The sequence below is a fragment of the Coffea eugenioides genome, chromosome 5 (genome assembly GCF_003713205.1).
Source record: "Coffea eugenioides isolate CCC68of chromosome 5, Ceug_1.0, whole genome shotgun sequence".
Lineage (NCBI taxonomy): Eukaryota > Viridiplantae > Streptophyta > Magnoliopsida > Gentianales > Rubiaceae > Coffea > Coffea eugenioides.
Genome location: NC_040039.1, coordinates 35,049,831 through 35,064,116, shown reverse-complemented (window position 1 = coordinate 35,064,116; position 14,286 = coordinate 35,049,831). Strand labels below are relative to the sequence as shown.

The 14,286-nt window shown below is 37.1% G+C and overlaps 1 protein-coding gene across 1 annotated transcript; it reads left to right on the top strand.

The window, feature by feature from the left end:
• Positions 1 to 1,271: 1,271 nt before the first annotated feature.
• On the top strand, positions 1,272 to 13,817 carry LOC113771450 (chitin elicitor receptor kinase 1-like). Its single transcript, XM_027316028.1, has 9 exons — positions 1,272 to 1,476; positions 1,894 to 2,087; positions 4,351 to 4,440; positions 5,797 to 5,890; positions 6,699 to 6,850; positions 6,931 to 7,022; positions 12,956 to 13,091; positions 13,370 to 13,468; positions 13,557 to 13,817. The coding sequence occupies exons 1-9, from the start codon at positions 1,272 to 1,274 to the stop codon at positions 13,815 to 13,817; spliced, it is 1,323 nt and encodes a 440-aa protein (XP_027171829.1).
• The last annotated feature ends 469 nt before the right edge of the window (positions 13,818 to 14,286 follow it).

The window sequence follows — 14,286 nt, the reverse complement described above, 5'->3', positions numbered from 1 at the left end:
TCTCACCAAACGGGAGCGGGAGGTATGTATTTGACCCTACAATTTTTGACAATATAAAAAAAGGTTAATCCCAATAAACCTCTTCAAAAAGCGAAATATTTTTTCCTCACACCAATCAACCACCTATAGTATTATAATATTCCTAATTAGGTGCAATCAAGTTGGACAACTCAATTTGCGGCTGCTTGAGCCATATGTGAACTTCCCAGGATTCTGTGAAGTGACCTAGCTATTCCCACAAAAATCAATAATTGGCATGGCCAGAAAAATAAATAAATGAAGTAATCTAAGTGTGACATGAATTTTAACCATATGCATGAATCATTTAATTGATTTATCAAAGACTCGAGCAACAAATCCATTATCACAATGCTTGAAGTAATAAGAAAACAACTGATACAATATTTTGGGTTGTCGAGCAAGCAGCTAGCGAGGTCACTTCATATATTGGTAGGTTATTCTCTCACTAAAAAAAAAAAGGCAAATTAGTTATTTTATTTACATAATTTTCTACCCATGTCAATTACTAGGATAGTTTGGTCACTTCACAGAATCAAATGAGGTGCACATGACCAAATCAACCACAAAATAGATTGCGTGACCCAATTGCACTTAATTAATGCTATAGAGGGTGGATTGGTACTACTCAGCCTTCATGGGATCAAGATGAAAAAAGAATGTAATTTTTTGAGGGGGTCTATTGGAATTAGCGCCATAAAAAATCTGGAAAAGTTCCCAAAATTCGATGGACTTCACATGATTTGCCCACATAAAACCCAGTGTCGAACGATTGGACTAGTAAATAGAGACACAATTTGGGACGATTATTAGAGCAGTAGCGTCTACCCTTGTTTTGCAATTATATGTCACATGATATACTCCTTGCGATAGTTGTCATCCTCCAATCTTCGCTACCGTCAAAATCAATTAACGACTTGGAATTTTCACTTCCAAGTCAACTGTTGGCTGCAGAATAGTCAACTGATGGTTAGCTTCCAGACAACTTGCTGTAGTCTTCCCCCACGTTTTCCACTTTTCCTGGCTCAAAGAATTTTCATCCCTCATAATTTTCTTACAATTTTTTAACAATATGCATGAATCTTTTCGTGGCTCAAAGAACTTCCAAGCCCTGCTTTGGTCAAGTATTTCTTACAATTTTTTAACTTCCTAATTAGCAACTATTTATAAGGTTACATCAGTTTCAATATATTATTCCCCTATTTTGTTGTAGAAGTGGTTCAATATTAGCTTTCTTGATTCCCAATTACTGGATGTACTTGAAGATTGACATTGGAATCTTTGCATTCTACTTAAGCTTGTCTTTTGCAACCTTATTGTCAGGTGGAGCTATTGCTGGGATATCTCTTGCAGTGCTTGGAGTGTTGTTTTTTTCAGCTTGCTTGTACCTTGTGTTTGACAGAAAGAGGAAGGCACACAAAATATCACCCAAAGATCAATTCAACCGAGCTGCTTCTGGTAGTTCTCTCTCTCTCTCTAAGATTATGTATTTTCCTTGGTTTTGGACACACATATTTAATATGATTGTTAAGCTTTACATTTGCAGATTTAGGATGCTTTTTGAAATTATTGATGTATTTGTGATTGATTCTGATGGTGCCCTCCGGAAGTTGGTCATGGAAGTACGAAGGGTAGCCTTGGCCCTTGGACCTATTTCAACCTTGATTTCCCCAAATAAAAAATAAGCTAATTGGCAGTATTTGGAATTTTTATGTTTTGAGTTGTTAGTTAATATTTGTGCAGTGCACAAATACTAGCTCATGGTTAGTTAATATTTGTGCGTGTTTTTATTGTTTTTTCCTGTACAACATTTCCTCTATGCTGGTTGTATGACTCCATATCCTCTTCTTCTCTTCATTGGTTGAAACCCTGAAGATACTGCAGCTAAAGCTCCAGAGTCTGTTAATGATGCTAAAAGGGCTTCTCCAGGCCTTGCTGGAGTAGTTGTTGAGAGATCTTTTGAGTTCTCGTATGAAGAGCTTGCAATAGCTACTAAAGATTTCAGTTTGGCGAATAAGATAGGCCAAGGCGGCTTTGGCTCTGTTTATTATGCCGAGCTTAGGGGCGAGGTTTGTTGATCTCTTTCTCTATAAAGCAGCATAAGGAAAGATGAAATTGCTTGCACATATTCTTGTTCTTTCTTAGTTAAGTTCCTTGGTTACTGAATCAGAGTAAGATTTTCACTTGACCTTGAATGGTAAGCTGTATGGGGAATGAGCCACCTTGAATTTGGCAAATGATGGGTGGACAGGTTCCCTTGAAGCTCCCCTGGAGGATAATCTGGTTATGTTCATTTGACTTCCCCATAAACTCGAGTTGATTATATAAAAAGAAAAAAATAAGGGTAGAGTATGAAATCAGATTTTCTTTTCGCACCAGTTTGCTTTTTTATTTTTATTTTTTGCAATTAATTTTTCTTTACCTTCAAATTTTTTCTTATCATGTACATAGGAAAGTAGAAGTCAGACCCGTGCAAACCACTCTATCTCTAAAATACTTATGGTGGAGCTTTTGATTCCTTGACATGAACTTTTGTTTATTTAAAGAATTCAGGATTTCTTTCTCATACACATCTTTTTAGAAGACAGGCTGAGATCCTATCTCCTTGACCTCCAACTGAAAGGGCTAGCTTCTTTTCTATCAGCCACATCATGCTGAATTTAGGGATGCTCTATTTCCCTAAAATTCACTCCCACAGCCCTAGTTGTTACAATATTTCTTTTGTTCTTTATTCATGAAATGGCACTCAGTTCATATCTTCTAGTTTGACAATTGACAAGCTTTAAAGAAAGGTCGTGTGGTAGTGATCAGTGAGCAGCTAGTTTCAACAATATGGATGTTGAACTCCTTAACTATGTAAGGTCAATGATGATCAGTGACAATTTCTAACATGGAATCAGCATTTGCTAGCAGATGACTTATGAGTTGCCCTATCCACCATTAGCATAAATAATTAGGGATAAAACACCATTGTGTCCCTTGGTTTTCCTGTTAGTTTTAAGCCTTGCAAGATTGGAAAACACCACATACTAGGGGCATGATTTTTGTCCAAACAATCAACGAAGGGCAAACACTTGATTACAATCTCTCTCTCTCTCTCTCTCTCTCTCTTTATTTTTCCCATTTTCTCAATCTTCTCTAAATAGTTGCCGGTAGGAAAGGAGGGAAAAATGGAACGAGAACAGTAATTGAGTGACTAGATGGAAGGAGGCCTAGGATGGCGTGGAGTTGAGATGTGGGGAAGTGGGGAAAGTGGTGGCTTGGTGATATGGTTCCAGCCACTCGCTGGCATGGTTCGAAGACTCGGCCGAGTCGTCTCCGTCTCGGCCTAGTCCGAGACGATACCGCGACCGAAACGTTCCGAGATACGTGACAGACCGAGACGTCACCGTGAAGGGTTCAAACGGCCGAGTCACACCGAGTCATCCCGAGTCAACTTGAATTTTTATTATTTTTACTAATTTTTAATTATTTTTGTTTATCATATTTTTTACAAATTTTAGAATATTAAATATTTTAAAATTTTGTGTCTCACCGAGACCGTGACCAATATGCCGAGACCGATGTGGAACGTTCCGAGCCGCGACCGTGACCGCGACCGCGACTTTGAACCATGCTCGCTGGTGGATGTGGAATAGTGATCTGTTGGAGGCAGGAGATTAGTGTGGGAATGGAGTTCACCAGGCTTTGGGTTGTTTTTATTTGTGACACTTTTCTAGTGTGTTGTTTATTCAGTTCTACAGAGTTGGGGATGGCACTGGGGGAGCAACCAGATTTTTTTTTTCCTTGGAATCGGACAATTGGTAGGGAGGAGGGGAGGTAGTCGGCGGATCACGTAGGGTGGAGGAGAGCACACCATAAATAGGAATGATCCGCGAAGCAAGAATCAAGGATAGATTAGCTTATAGGAATGTTACCGTTGCGATAAGAAAAAAAAAAAGAAAGAATGTTAGAGTTTAAACCGGTAATATGAGCACCATGAAATTCTACTTCAGGACTAAACTTTTTTTTAAAAAATTTTTTCAGGATTGATGTGAACAAGGATCCATGTCTTTTTGTTCATACTTGAGTAGCTTCGTCATGTTATTTAGAGCATTCTCGAATTATATCGAACATGTCTCTGAATTACTGAATTGCTACCCTTTTTCTAACATTTTATTATCAGTGGTACACAATTTAACATCTCATATACCTATTTCTGGTAACCCTTGCCTTATTTTTGTCCATTGTTGTACATGTGCCAAAAAAAAAGTTGGTTTTTTTCTCTTATTTTAGGTTTCTTTATGATAGCTGCATGTATTATATTTTTCCTAACACCCAACTCTGGTGCAGAAAGCAGCAATCAAGAAAATGGACTTGAAAGCAAAAAGAGAATTTGTTGCTGAACTTAGGGTTTTAACACATGTACATCATCAGAACCTGGTAATAAACTATCTTATGCTTCTTGGATGTGTTTTTACTTAGCTGTTGATTTTCTTATTTTTACGTGCAGAAATTATACCACTTTCACTCATGTAGTATTTATTTTAACATCCCGTCTATTCTCGATTTGAAAGATTTCAATACCGTATGTTTTCTCCGCCTTCAGCATTTTCCAGAGACACTGTATTTAAACGCATGCATCTAATGGATTTCTTTTCCATCATGAACTTTAATGAAGAAGGCAAACAATTCTCTGCAAATTCAGTTATGCGCTTATTTTCTGTTAATAAATCATAAGCAGTAGAAGTACTGCTGTGGACTTTAAGCAAATTTTGACCAAGAGTTTTGTGTATTTTCCTAGTCACAATTAGCTCATTCTAACTAGGAAAATACCCACGACTGTTGGTCTAAATGTTTGCTAAATTATACAGCAGTGGTTCTGTTGCTTATGGTTGATATAAACACACATGCAAACAAGAGTGAAAGCAGAAAAAGCTCACGATCACACTTCAATGAGTCTGATGATTTAGTTAATTATTATGATTCGTAGGTTTTCTCTTTATAATTAAACCTAGTATATATCTCTATAATGCTAAGACATCAGACCCTACTGCAGTCCTGCAATCATGGTATTTGAACAAATTTATTCAATGTGTATCCCTTGGTCAACAAATTTAGATTTAACAGAAAACTTTTACATCACAAATTAAAATTATTTTATCCAACCCAAAGATTAAAACATTTACCACAACTACCTCCTTAAGCTATTTTCTTGATTGTCTTGCATTCAATCTGCAATGCAATTCGCCTATTATTACCTTCTGGTAGCTATTCTGTTTGGATTACATTAATAATTATAATATTACACATAAAATAGTGAGTGCTTAGACAAGCATTATCAACTTTCAGGAAGTTTATTTAGACAAACAACTATACACACAATGCTGCTAAAACTCATTTGGCAGATAAGTTTTTTGTCAAGTTTGTCTGCTACAAGTTTTTTAAAAACTTTAACTACAGTAACCTTAAAAAACTTTCTCAAAGTTTTTAAACTATACACTTTAAAATATTCGAAAAAACACACTTTAAAAATTTTTTAAAAAATTTCTACAGTAAGTTACAGTAAAGTTTTAAACAAACATCCAAAAAACTCATTTGCCAAACGGGGTCGTAGTTTGTTTTGTCTTTAAAATTTTAGTATTATCATATCTTTCTGTTAATAATGGACTTAAGAAATTAGAACATTGTTGTAAGGTCATATCTTAAATATGTGTTATTTTTTATTTGTCTTTTCAATATAAGCTGATACTATTGGTGCTTTTGGCAATTAATACTAATCATTTGTGAGAAAAACAGGTGCGCTTAATTGGATATTGTGTGAAGGGTTCCCTTTTTCTTGTATATGAGTACATTGACAATGGAAACTTGAGCCAGCATCTTCGAGGATCAGGTAAGCTAGCAATTCGTATTTGAAGTCATAATCATTGTTTAAAGATAGTTGCCACCATTCTAGCTAATTCTGACGTGCTGTTTGTTATGCAAGAATTCCCATGGACTTGTTAAGTAGGCTGCATGTTGGCTTTGTGTTTCTCCTATTTTCATACTTACACCTCCTTACTTGCACTATTTTTCTATGGGGTAGCAAAACCCCAAGGTAGGCCTTTGCAAAGTCTATAGCATTAAAGTTACTAGCATATTCTGCCTTTATTCGTATTGCCGCATTTCATTGTGGTTGATGAATTCTTTATGAGCTGGATTTGTACTCAAATTAGTACCTACATCTTAAGATAGAAGTAAGATGTTTTAGGTGTTTAGTGTTTCTTACTGACAAAATCACCTTTTCTTTTTCATACTATGGCTATATAAGTAAAGTTTGGCAGGAGCAGAATATGTCAATTAGCTAGACAACAAGAGTGTATTTGGTATGGTGCCAAATGGTTGTTGTCAATACACAGCACAACCTAATAAACATAAGAAATTAAACGAGTTTCAAAATCAAAGCATGAGGACCAACATGGAACTGACACAAAAACCTAGGGACCACTAATGTCAATCTATAGTTATTATTCTACATCTTTATAAATCATTCAGTTCCTTTTACCCGTCCATCTTGTTACTCACAATTTTTGAAACATATCATCAGTTTTTTATTTTTCTAGCATTCCATATTGGAATCACAAGTTTGAAGCATGGTTGTGCAGAGACAGTAATTCTTCTTAGCAGTGTGAGTGTTTCTTAAGATATCTGGATTGTTCTAGGGTGCGACACACTGTCGTGGTCCAGCAGGGTGCAGATTGCAATGGATTCAGCAAGAGGTCTTGAGTACATTCATGAGCATACTACTCCTGCCTACATCCTTCGTGACATTAAATCAGCAAACATTTTGATAGATAAAGATTTTCGTGCCAAGGTAGTATCACCTGGTCCTCGTTGTATGATGAGTCATGTCAGGAATCTCCAAATTTTTGGCTTAAATTGTTTGTTTTGTAGGTTGCAGATTTTGGTTTAGCAAAATTGGCTGAGGTCAAAGGTTTATCTTTGCAATCACGTCTTGTGGGCACGTTTGGCTACATGGCACCAGAGTAAGTTTTGATTAGTTAATTTAGTACTACTGTTAACGTAACTATGTCATTGCTATGTCAATATTAGGTTTTGCAAAGAATTTGTAGTGAAATCTGTTACTTAAATGCTTGTAGATAATTTCTTTTTCAAGTTTAAATTCCTTGATACATCAATTTCTAGATAATTTTAACTAAGTTTGGCGTATATTATGCTAGATTGCAAATTGAACTAAATCTATCTCTGGTGTTTCCTTATCTTATGAGTTCCCTTCCTAAGAAGAGTCAGAATTTCAAAGCCTATAGTGAAAAAGGTAACTGTTTGTCTATCCATGGCTTCTCTTGTTTGTTCTACTCTTCCCGGGAATTTCCAGTGCTAAGGAGCTGTGTATTCAAAATTGAGGAGAATGAGTAAGTTTTGACTTCTTTCTTTGTGTTAGTCAATCCCCAAAATGTAGTATCGTTTCAAGGTTTTGTCAGCTCCCAGAGGTGTATACTGTCGGGAAAACCGGGTAATTTTTCACTCAAAATTGCAACTACCAGATGCGTAATAAAAGAGATAAGAAAAGAACGAAATTGATAATGGAGTTTGGTCAAATATGCCTAATCTCCGAGCACCGCCTAAGCAACCTGCTCTTATTAATTTGGGAGAAGAAAGAATACAAATTTTTTTAGTGTGTTACAATTGGGAGAGGAGAGTGTTAATTTATAACTCTCAAACACTCCCCACAAGACTTATCCTACCGATGTGGGACAGAGACTTATGCCAAAAAGTCAACAAATCTTTATCTTGGCAAAATTTCTAGTCCCACCACAAATACAAACCTTCTCACTCAAACAAAATAACAAAGGGTCCTGGCGGTTCTTTCAAATTTGCGCCCTCAGGTGCCAACTCAAATGTACAGGATGTTGACCAAGTCTAAACAATGTTCAAACTTGGATCTTGTAACCACCTTGGTCAGCATATCTGCAGGATTCTCCGTAGTCCGAATCTTCTGGAGAAAAATCTCCTCTTTTTCGAGAATTTCCCGCACAAAATGATAGCGAACATCAATGTGTTTCGTTCTTGCGTGCAAGACCTGATTTTTTCGCTAAGTGAATAGCACTCTGACTGTCACAAAACACGTCAATGTGTTTTTGACCAACTCCCAAATCTTCAAGCAATCTTTAAAGCCAAATTGCCTCATTCATAGCTTCGGCAATCGCCATATACTCTGCCTCTGTCGTAGATAAAGCCACTGTTGACTGCAATGTAGATTTTCAATTAACTGGCGCCTTGGCAAATGTGAACAAGTAGCCAGTCGTAGAACGTCGCTTATCCAAGTCACCTGCATAGTCAGAATCACAATATCCAACTACACATAGACCAAGTGATTCATCCTGCTCAAATACTAATCCAACATCTACAGTATCTTGGATATACCGTAGAATCTTTTTCACAACTTGCCAATGACCCTTGCCCGGATCATGCATGAAGCTGTTTACCACACTAACTGCTTGTGAAATGTCGGGTCTCGTACACACCATTGCATACATCAAACTGCTCGATCTTCATCCGTATTTGGAGATAATAGACTGCTAAATTTCAAATGAGGAGCAAGCGGAGTGCTTACAAGTTTTGAATCTCCATTCATACCAAATCGTTGTAGTATCTTCTCCATATACTGCTTCTGTGTGAGACAAATCTTGCCTCTCATTCTATCCCTACTTATCTCCATGCCGAGAATCTTCTTGAATTCTCCCAAATCTTTCATCTCAAATTCTTTACTCAACTGAGTTTTCAATTTATCAATTTCAACTTGGCTCTTTGACGCTATCAATATATCATCAACATATAAGAGTAAGTAGATGTAGGACTCAACTCGTAACTTGCGCAAATACACACAATGGTCGTATTTGTTTATTGTGTACTTCTGGCCCATCATGAATTGGTTAAATCGTTTGTACCATTGCCTTGGTGATTGCTTCAATCCGTACAATAATTTGCTCAACTTACAAACCCAATTCTCTTTACCAGCAACTTTGAATCCATCTGATTGAGACATATACATTTCCTCCTTTAAGTCACCGTGAAGGAACGCGATTTTCACATCAAGTTGAGCTAGCTCCAAATTCAACTGTGCTACCAAGGCCAACAGGATTCTAATAGAGGAATGTTTAACCACTGGAGAAAATACCTCATGATAATCAACTCCCTCTTTCTGAGCGTAGCCTTTAGTTACCAATCTTGCCTTGTAGCGAACATCATTCTTGTCAGGAAATTTTTCTTTCTTTGCAAATACCCATTTGCATCCAATTGCCTTCTTGCCCTTCAGTAATTGTGTCAACTTCTACGTCTTGTTTTTCTGAAGAGATTGCATCTCTTCTTCTATAGCATCTTTTCATCTATCATTTTTTGTACTTCGAACTGTTTCAGAAAAGGTAGATGGAACATTATCAATAACTGGAAGTGCATAGGCCACCATGTCAGTAAAACGAGCAGGTTTTTGAATTTCTCGTCTTGACCTATTGACGGCAATTGACTCTTGCTATTGTTGAAGTTCTTGGGTTGAAATCTCTTCCTCATCTGACTCCCCTTCTACCATGAGAGAGTTACTGATGGTGCTGTTTGCTGGCTCACTATTATTTGCTCAAACTCTACCTGTTTTGGCGTACACTCCACCTGTTACGGAGTACCACTGGTCTCATCTTGTACTATCTTATTCAACATGATAGATTGATCAAAGGTAACATCTCTGCTAATAATGGTTTTCTTTGCTTCTAGACACCACAAACGGTATCCCTTAACTCCAGTATTAAAGCCCATAAAGAGAGACTTCTTTGCACGTGGATCCAATTTTGATTCATTTACATGATAATATGCAGTAGATCCAAAGATATGCAAAGAATCATAGTCTGTTGCAGGTTTTTCAAACCATACTTCTAACAGAGTCTTGTTACCTGTTGCAGATGATGGCAAGCGAATGATGAGATGTTGAGCGTATGTCACAGCTTCAACCCAAAACTTTCTGCCTAACCTAGCATTAGACAGCATGCAACGAACTTTCTCCACTAGTGTTTTGTTCATACGCTCTGACACCCCGCCCTACTGCAGTGTTCTTCTAACTGTGAAGTGCCGAATTATGCCACACTCTTAGCATATCTCCTGAAAAGGATCACTCTTGTATTCTCTACCATTGTCTGTTCGGAGAATCTTGATCTTTCTTCCCGTCTGATTTTCAACCTGAGTTTTCCATTTAAGAAAAACCCCTAGCACATCATCCTTGTTTTTCATAGTAAACACCCAAACTCTTTTGAAAAAATCATCAACAAAAGTGACAAAATAGTACCTGCCTCCAAGGGATGGAGTCTTGGCAGGTCCCCACACATCTGAATGCACATAATCCAAAATACCCTTGGTATTATGAATGCTAGTGCCAAATTTCACTCTTCTCTATTTTTCCAAAACACAATGCTTACAAAATTCTAATTTGCAAGTTTTCGTACCTTTCAACAATCCTTTCTTGGCAAGATTTTGCAAGAATTTTCCACCAGCATGTCCCAACCACATTTCCCACAATTTTGTTGCCTCCACATCCTTCTTACCATTGGAAGATGTTGCAGTTGCTGCTGTCCCAACAACCGTACTACCGTGATAGTAATACAAATTATTCTTTCTCACACCTTTTAACATCACAAGTGCTCCCGAAATTGCTTTAAGAATTCTATCTCGCATCATCACAATCAAGCCATTTGACTCCAAGGCCCCCAAAGAAATGAGATTCTTCTTCAAATTCAGTACATACCGAACATCTTTCAAGATTCTGGTGGATCTATCATGATTACGCAGTTTGATTGAACTTATCCCAGTTGTTTTACATGGATTGTCATTTCCCATGTAAATAACTCCACCATTAAATTCTTTAAATTCAAAGAACCACTCTCGCAACCTGAATCCAAAATCCACTCATCTGGGTGGGATGTTGAAGGTGATACAGCCAAAGAGAAATCTGATTCCATATCACTTTTGTACTCTGCAACATTTACGTCTTGAGGAGCCTTTCTTTTCTTCTTCAACTTTGGACAGTCTTTCTTCCAGTACCATTTCTCATGACAGAAAGCACACTCATCTTTGGCAACTCTGTTTTTCGATTTGGCCCTTTCTCTTCTCCCCTTTGATTGGCTTTGCTGACGACCTCTTGCCACTAACGCTTTATCTGCTATAGCTACTTTGTTTTTCATTTTATCCTACTTTCTCAATTCATGACTATACAAAACAAAACATACAGCATCTAAAGACACATTTTCCTTCCCATGAAGTAACGTAGTCTCCAAATGTTCAAATTCATCAGGAAGGGATGATAACAACATCAAAGCCAAATCTTCATATTCAAATTTCACATCTAAATTTAACAGGTCTGCTACTAACTGATTAAACATAATGATGTGTTCATTCATAGTAATACCTGGTCGGAAATCGAATTGGAACAACATTTTCTTCATAAGGAGTTTATTCTGACCATTTTTCTTCAGAAACTTCTCCTCCAATTCTTTCCACTCGTTCTTGAAAACATACTTTTGCTCTCTGGACAAACACGATCGAATAGTTCCGCATGCCAACCGATTTATGGTACTCCACTCCTTCTCTTCTATGTCATCTGGTTTCTTTTCTTCAATAGCAATATCAAGACCTTGTTGGAAAAGAGAGTCTATGATCTCGCCTTGCCACATGCTGAAATGGCCAGTACCGTCAAATATCTCCACCGCCAGTTTAAAACTTGACATTGGAATCCTCGGCCATGTGGACGAGGAAGCCGATGCTCTGGATTCATTTATCGGTGAATCGTCTAACGCCATTATGGACTTGAATGATAGTATTCAATATAACAAATTACAAACAAGCCAAAGAATAAACCTTCGCCTCTGATACCACTTGTCGGGGAAACCGGGTAATTTCCCACTCAAAATTGCAACTACCAGATGCGTAATAAAAGAGATAAGAAAAGAACAAAATTGATAACGGAGTTCGGTCAAATATGTCTAATCTCCGAGCACCGCCTAAGCAACTTGCTCTTACTAATTTGGGAGAAAAAAGAATATAAAATTTTTTAGTGTGTTACAATTGGAAGGGGAGAGTGTTAATTTATAACTCTCAAGCACTCCCCCCAAGACCTATCCCACCGATGTGGGACAGAGACTTATGCCAAAAAGTCAACATGTACATGTATTCCTTTGGCGCCACTATTTAGGAAGAGAACAAGGCTTGGCTTAAAACTATAAGCTAGTGAGATGAAGACAGTAATGTGCAGTAGTTCTTCTTACATAGTCTCAAACATACAAGTTAATCGCGTGTCATCACATCTGAAGCATTGTGACCTCTTTCCTAGAATTGTCTCTGGGATTATGTAGTAGTTCTTCTTGAACTTAAATTTGAAATTGATTTTCAAACCTTGCATGGATAGGAGCAGAATTTGTTGGATTTGAATTAGCATGATTTAGTAACAACTAGTTACTAATTGATTAATGATAAGCACTTTTGTCAAACAATAAAGAGATATTTGCTACTATCACAATATGAAAGTCATGCCAAATACTTGAAGTAAATGTGCTAAAAATACTTGAAGTAGGAAACTGGTTAAGTGGCTACTTGGGACTTGGCATAGGTGTTAAGTTTAAATAAATTGTTGGGGTTTGAAATTCACGTATAGGGGTCAGTTAAACTCATTAGTCAAGCTGGAGAAAGTTTTGGCACAAAAGTCTCCTTTTCTTTAGGTTGGTCCCTTGCATTTTTAATACCTCTATTGGCTATTGGATTCTCTATGATGCTTTTCACGTAGAGAAACGATAAGCCCCCCCCCCCCCCCCTTTTTTTTTCTCTCTAGAGCAAGCCAGTCACTTTTCATGGATGGAATTCTTGCTGGTTTTATGTGATGTACATGGCATGAAGCAATAACAACCTTCATTCTAGTTTTGTGCAGGTATGCCAATTGTGGTACTGTTTCTCCTAAAGTTGATGTCTATGCCTTTGGTGTTATGCTTTATGAACTAATTTCGGCTAAGGCAGCTGTAGTTGATGGAGGCTCTACTACTGATACTAAGGGCCTTGTTGGTTTGGTAAGTTTATATGCATGAGGCAAATTCGATTGCTATATGCACCAAAGTTAGATATTAAAAAAAAAAAGGAAGATTCTATGCTAAACTACATACGACTTATACGATAAGTACAAATTAAATGATACCTACCTCCTTGACTTGAGAGATTTCCATATTTGTATCCGTAAACTCTTAAGAAATACGGATAGCTTCCAAGACTTTAAATTTACTTGGTGGCTATTTGTTGGCTTGTAAATTCAGTTTCTGAGGACCTAACAATTTTGTTGCTCATATGACAGTTTGAACAAGTTCCAATACTACCGGATTCAAATGATGATCTTCGCAAACTGGTTGACCCAAGACTTGGGGATAATTACCCAATCGAATCAGTCAGCAAGGTAAAAAGTAGTACATGACAACTTAAGCACTTGTCCTCTTGCAACTGTGTCTTTGGTTTCTTAAAGAAAACAATTCGGTTAATTGCAGATGTTTCAGCTAGCCAAACTTTGCACACATAAAAAACCTGAATCAAGGCCGAGCATGAGATCTGTTATCGTTGCATTAATGGCATTATCATCCCCCACAAAGGATTCTAAGATTTTTGTTCCTCATTTAGAAACTGAGATCTTGAAATACGAGTATTCTATGATCAAGTCTATGGAAACTGAAGTTCTGGGATCTGAGACTTTTACAGTTACATCTGTGGAATCTGAGGCTTATACAATAGAAGAAGGAATTGAGGATTAAATGGTAGCTGACGTGAACGAGATATGTGGCTGCTCAAATTTATTTTTTCATGAAGAAGAAAAATTTTAGAAGTGAAACCAATGACCTACGTTGGTAAAACAATTTTGCAAAACAATCCTCACCAGGTCTTGCAACTAATGTCTACATGATAGAGGTGAGAATGTGCAATCACAATATCAAACTCACATTCATTCATGCCCCCTTTTCCCAGGATGCAAGGGAAATAGATTGGAATTACTATATGCCAATGTGTTAAAGATGGTTCGAAATGAATACTTTATCCATAGAAGCAAGAAATATTTGCAATAATGTTATCATATGTATTGCTATCTCATTAGAAAAGTTACACTCATCAACTATATATTAGCAAATCTCCTACTCTCATAAAATGAAGGTATTTATTTCGTTCTATTACTTGCCAACAAAATTGATTTTACGAACTTTCACAGATGGTATTTAATTAGGACGA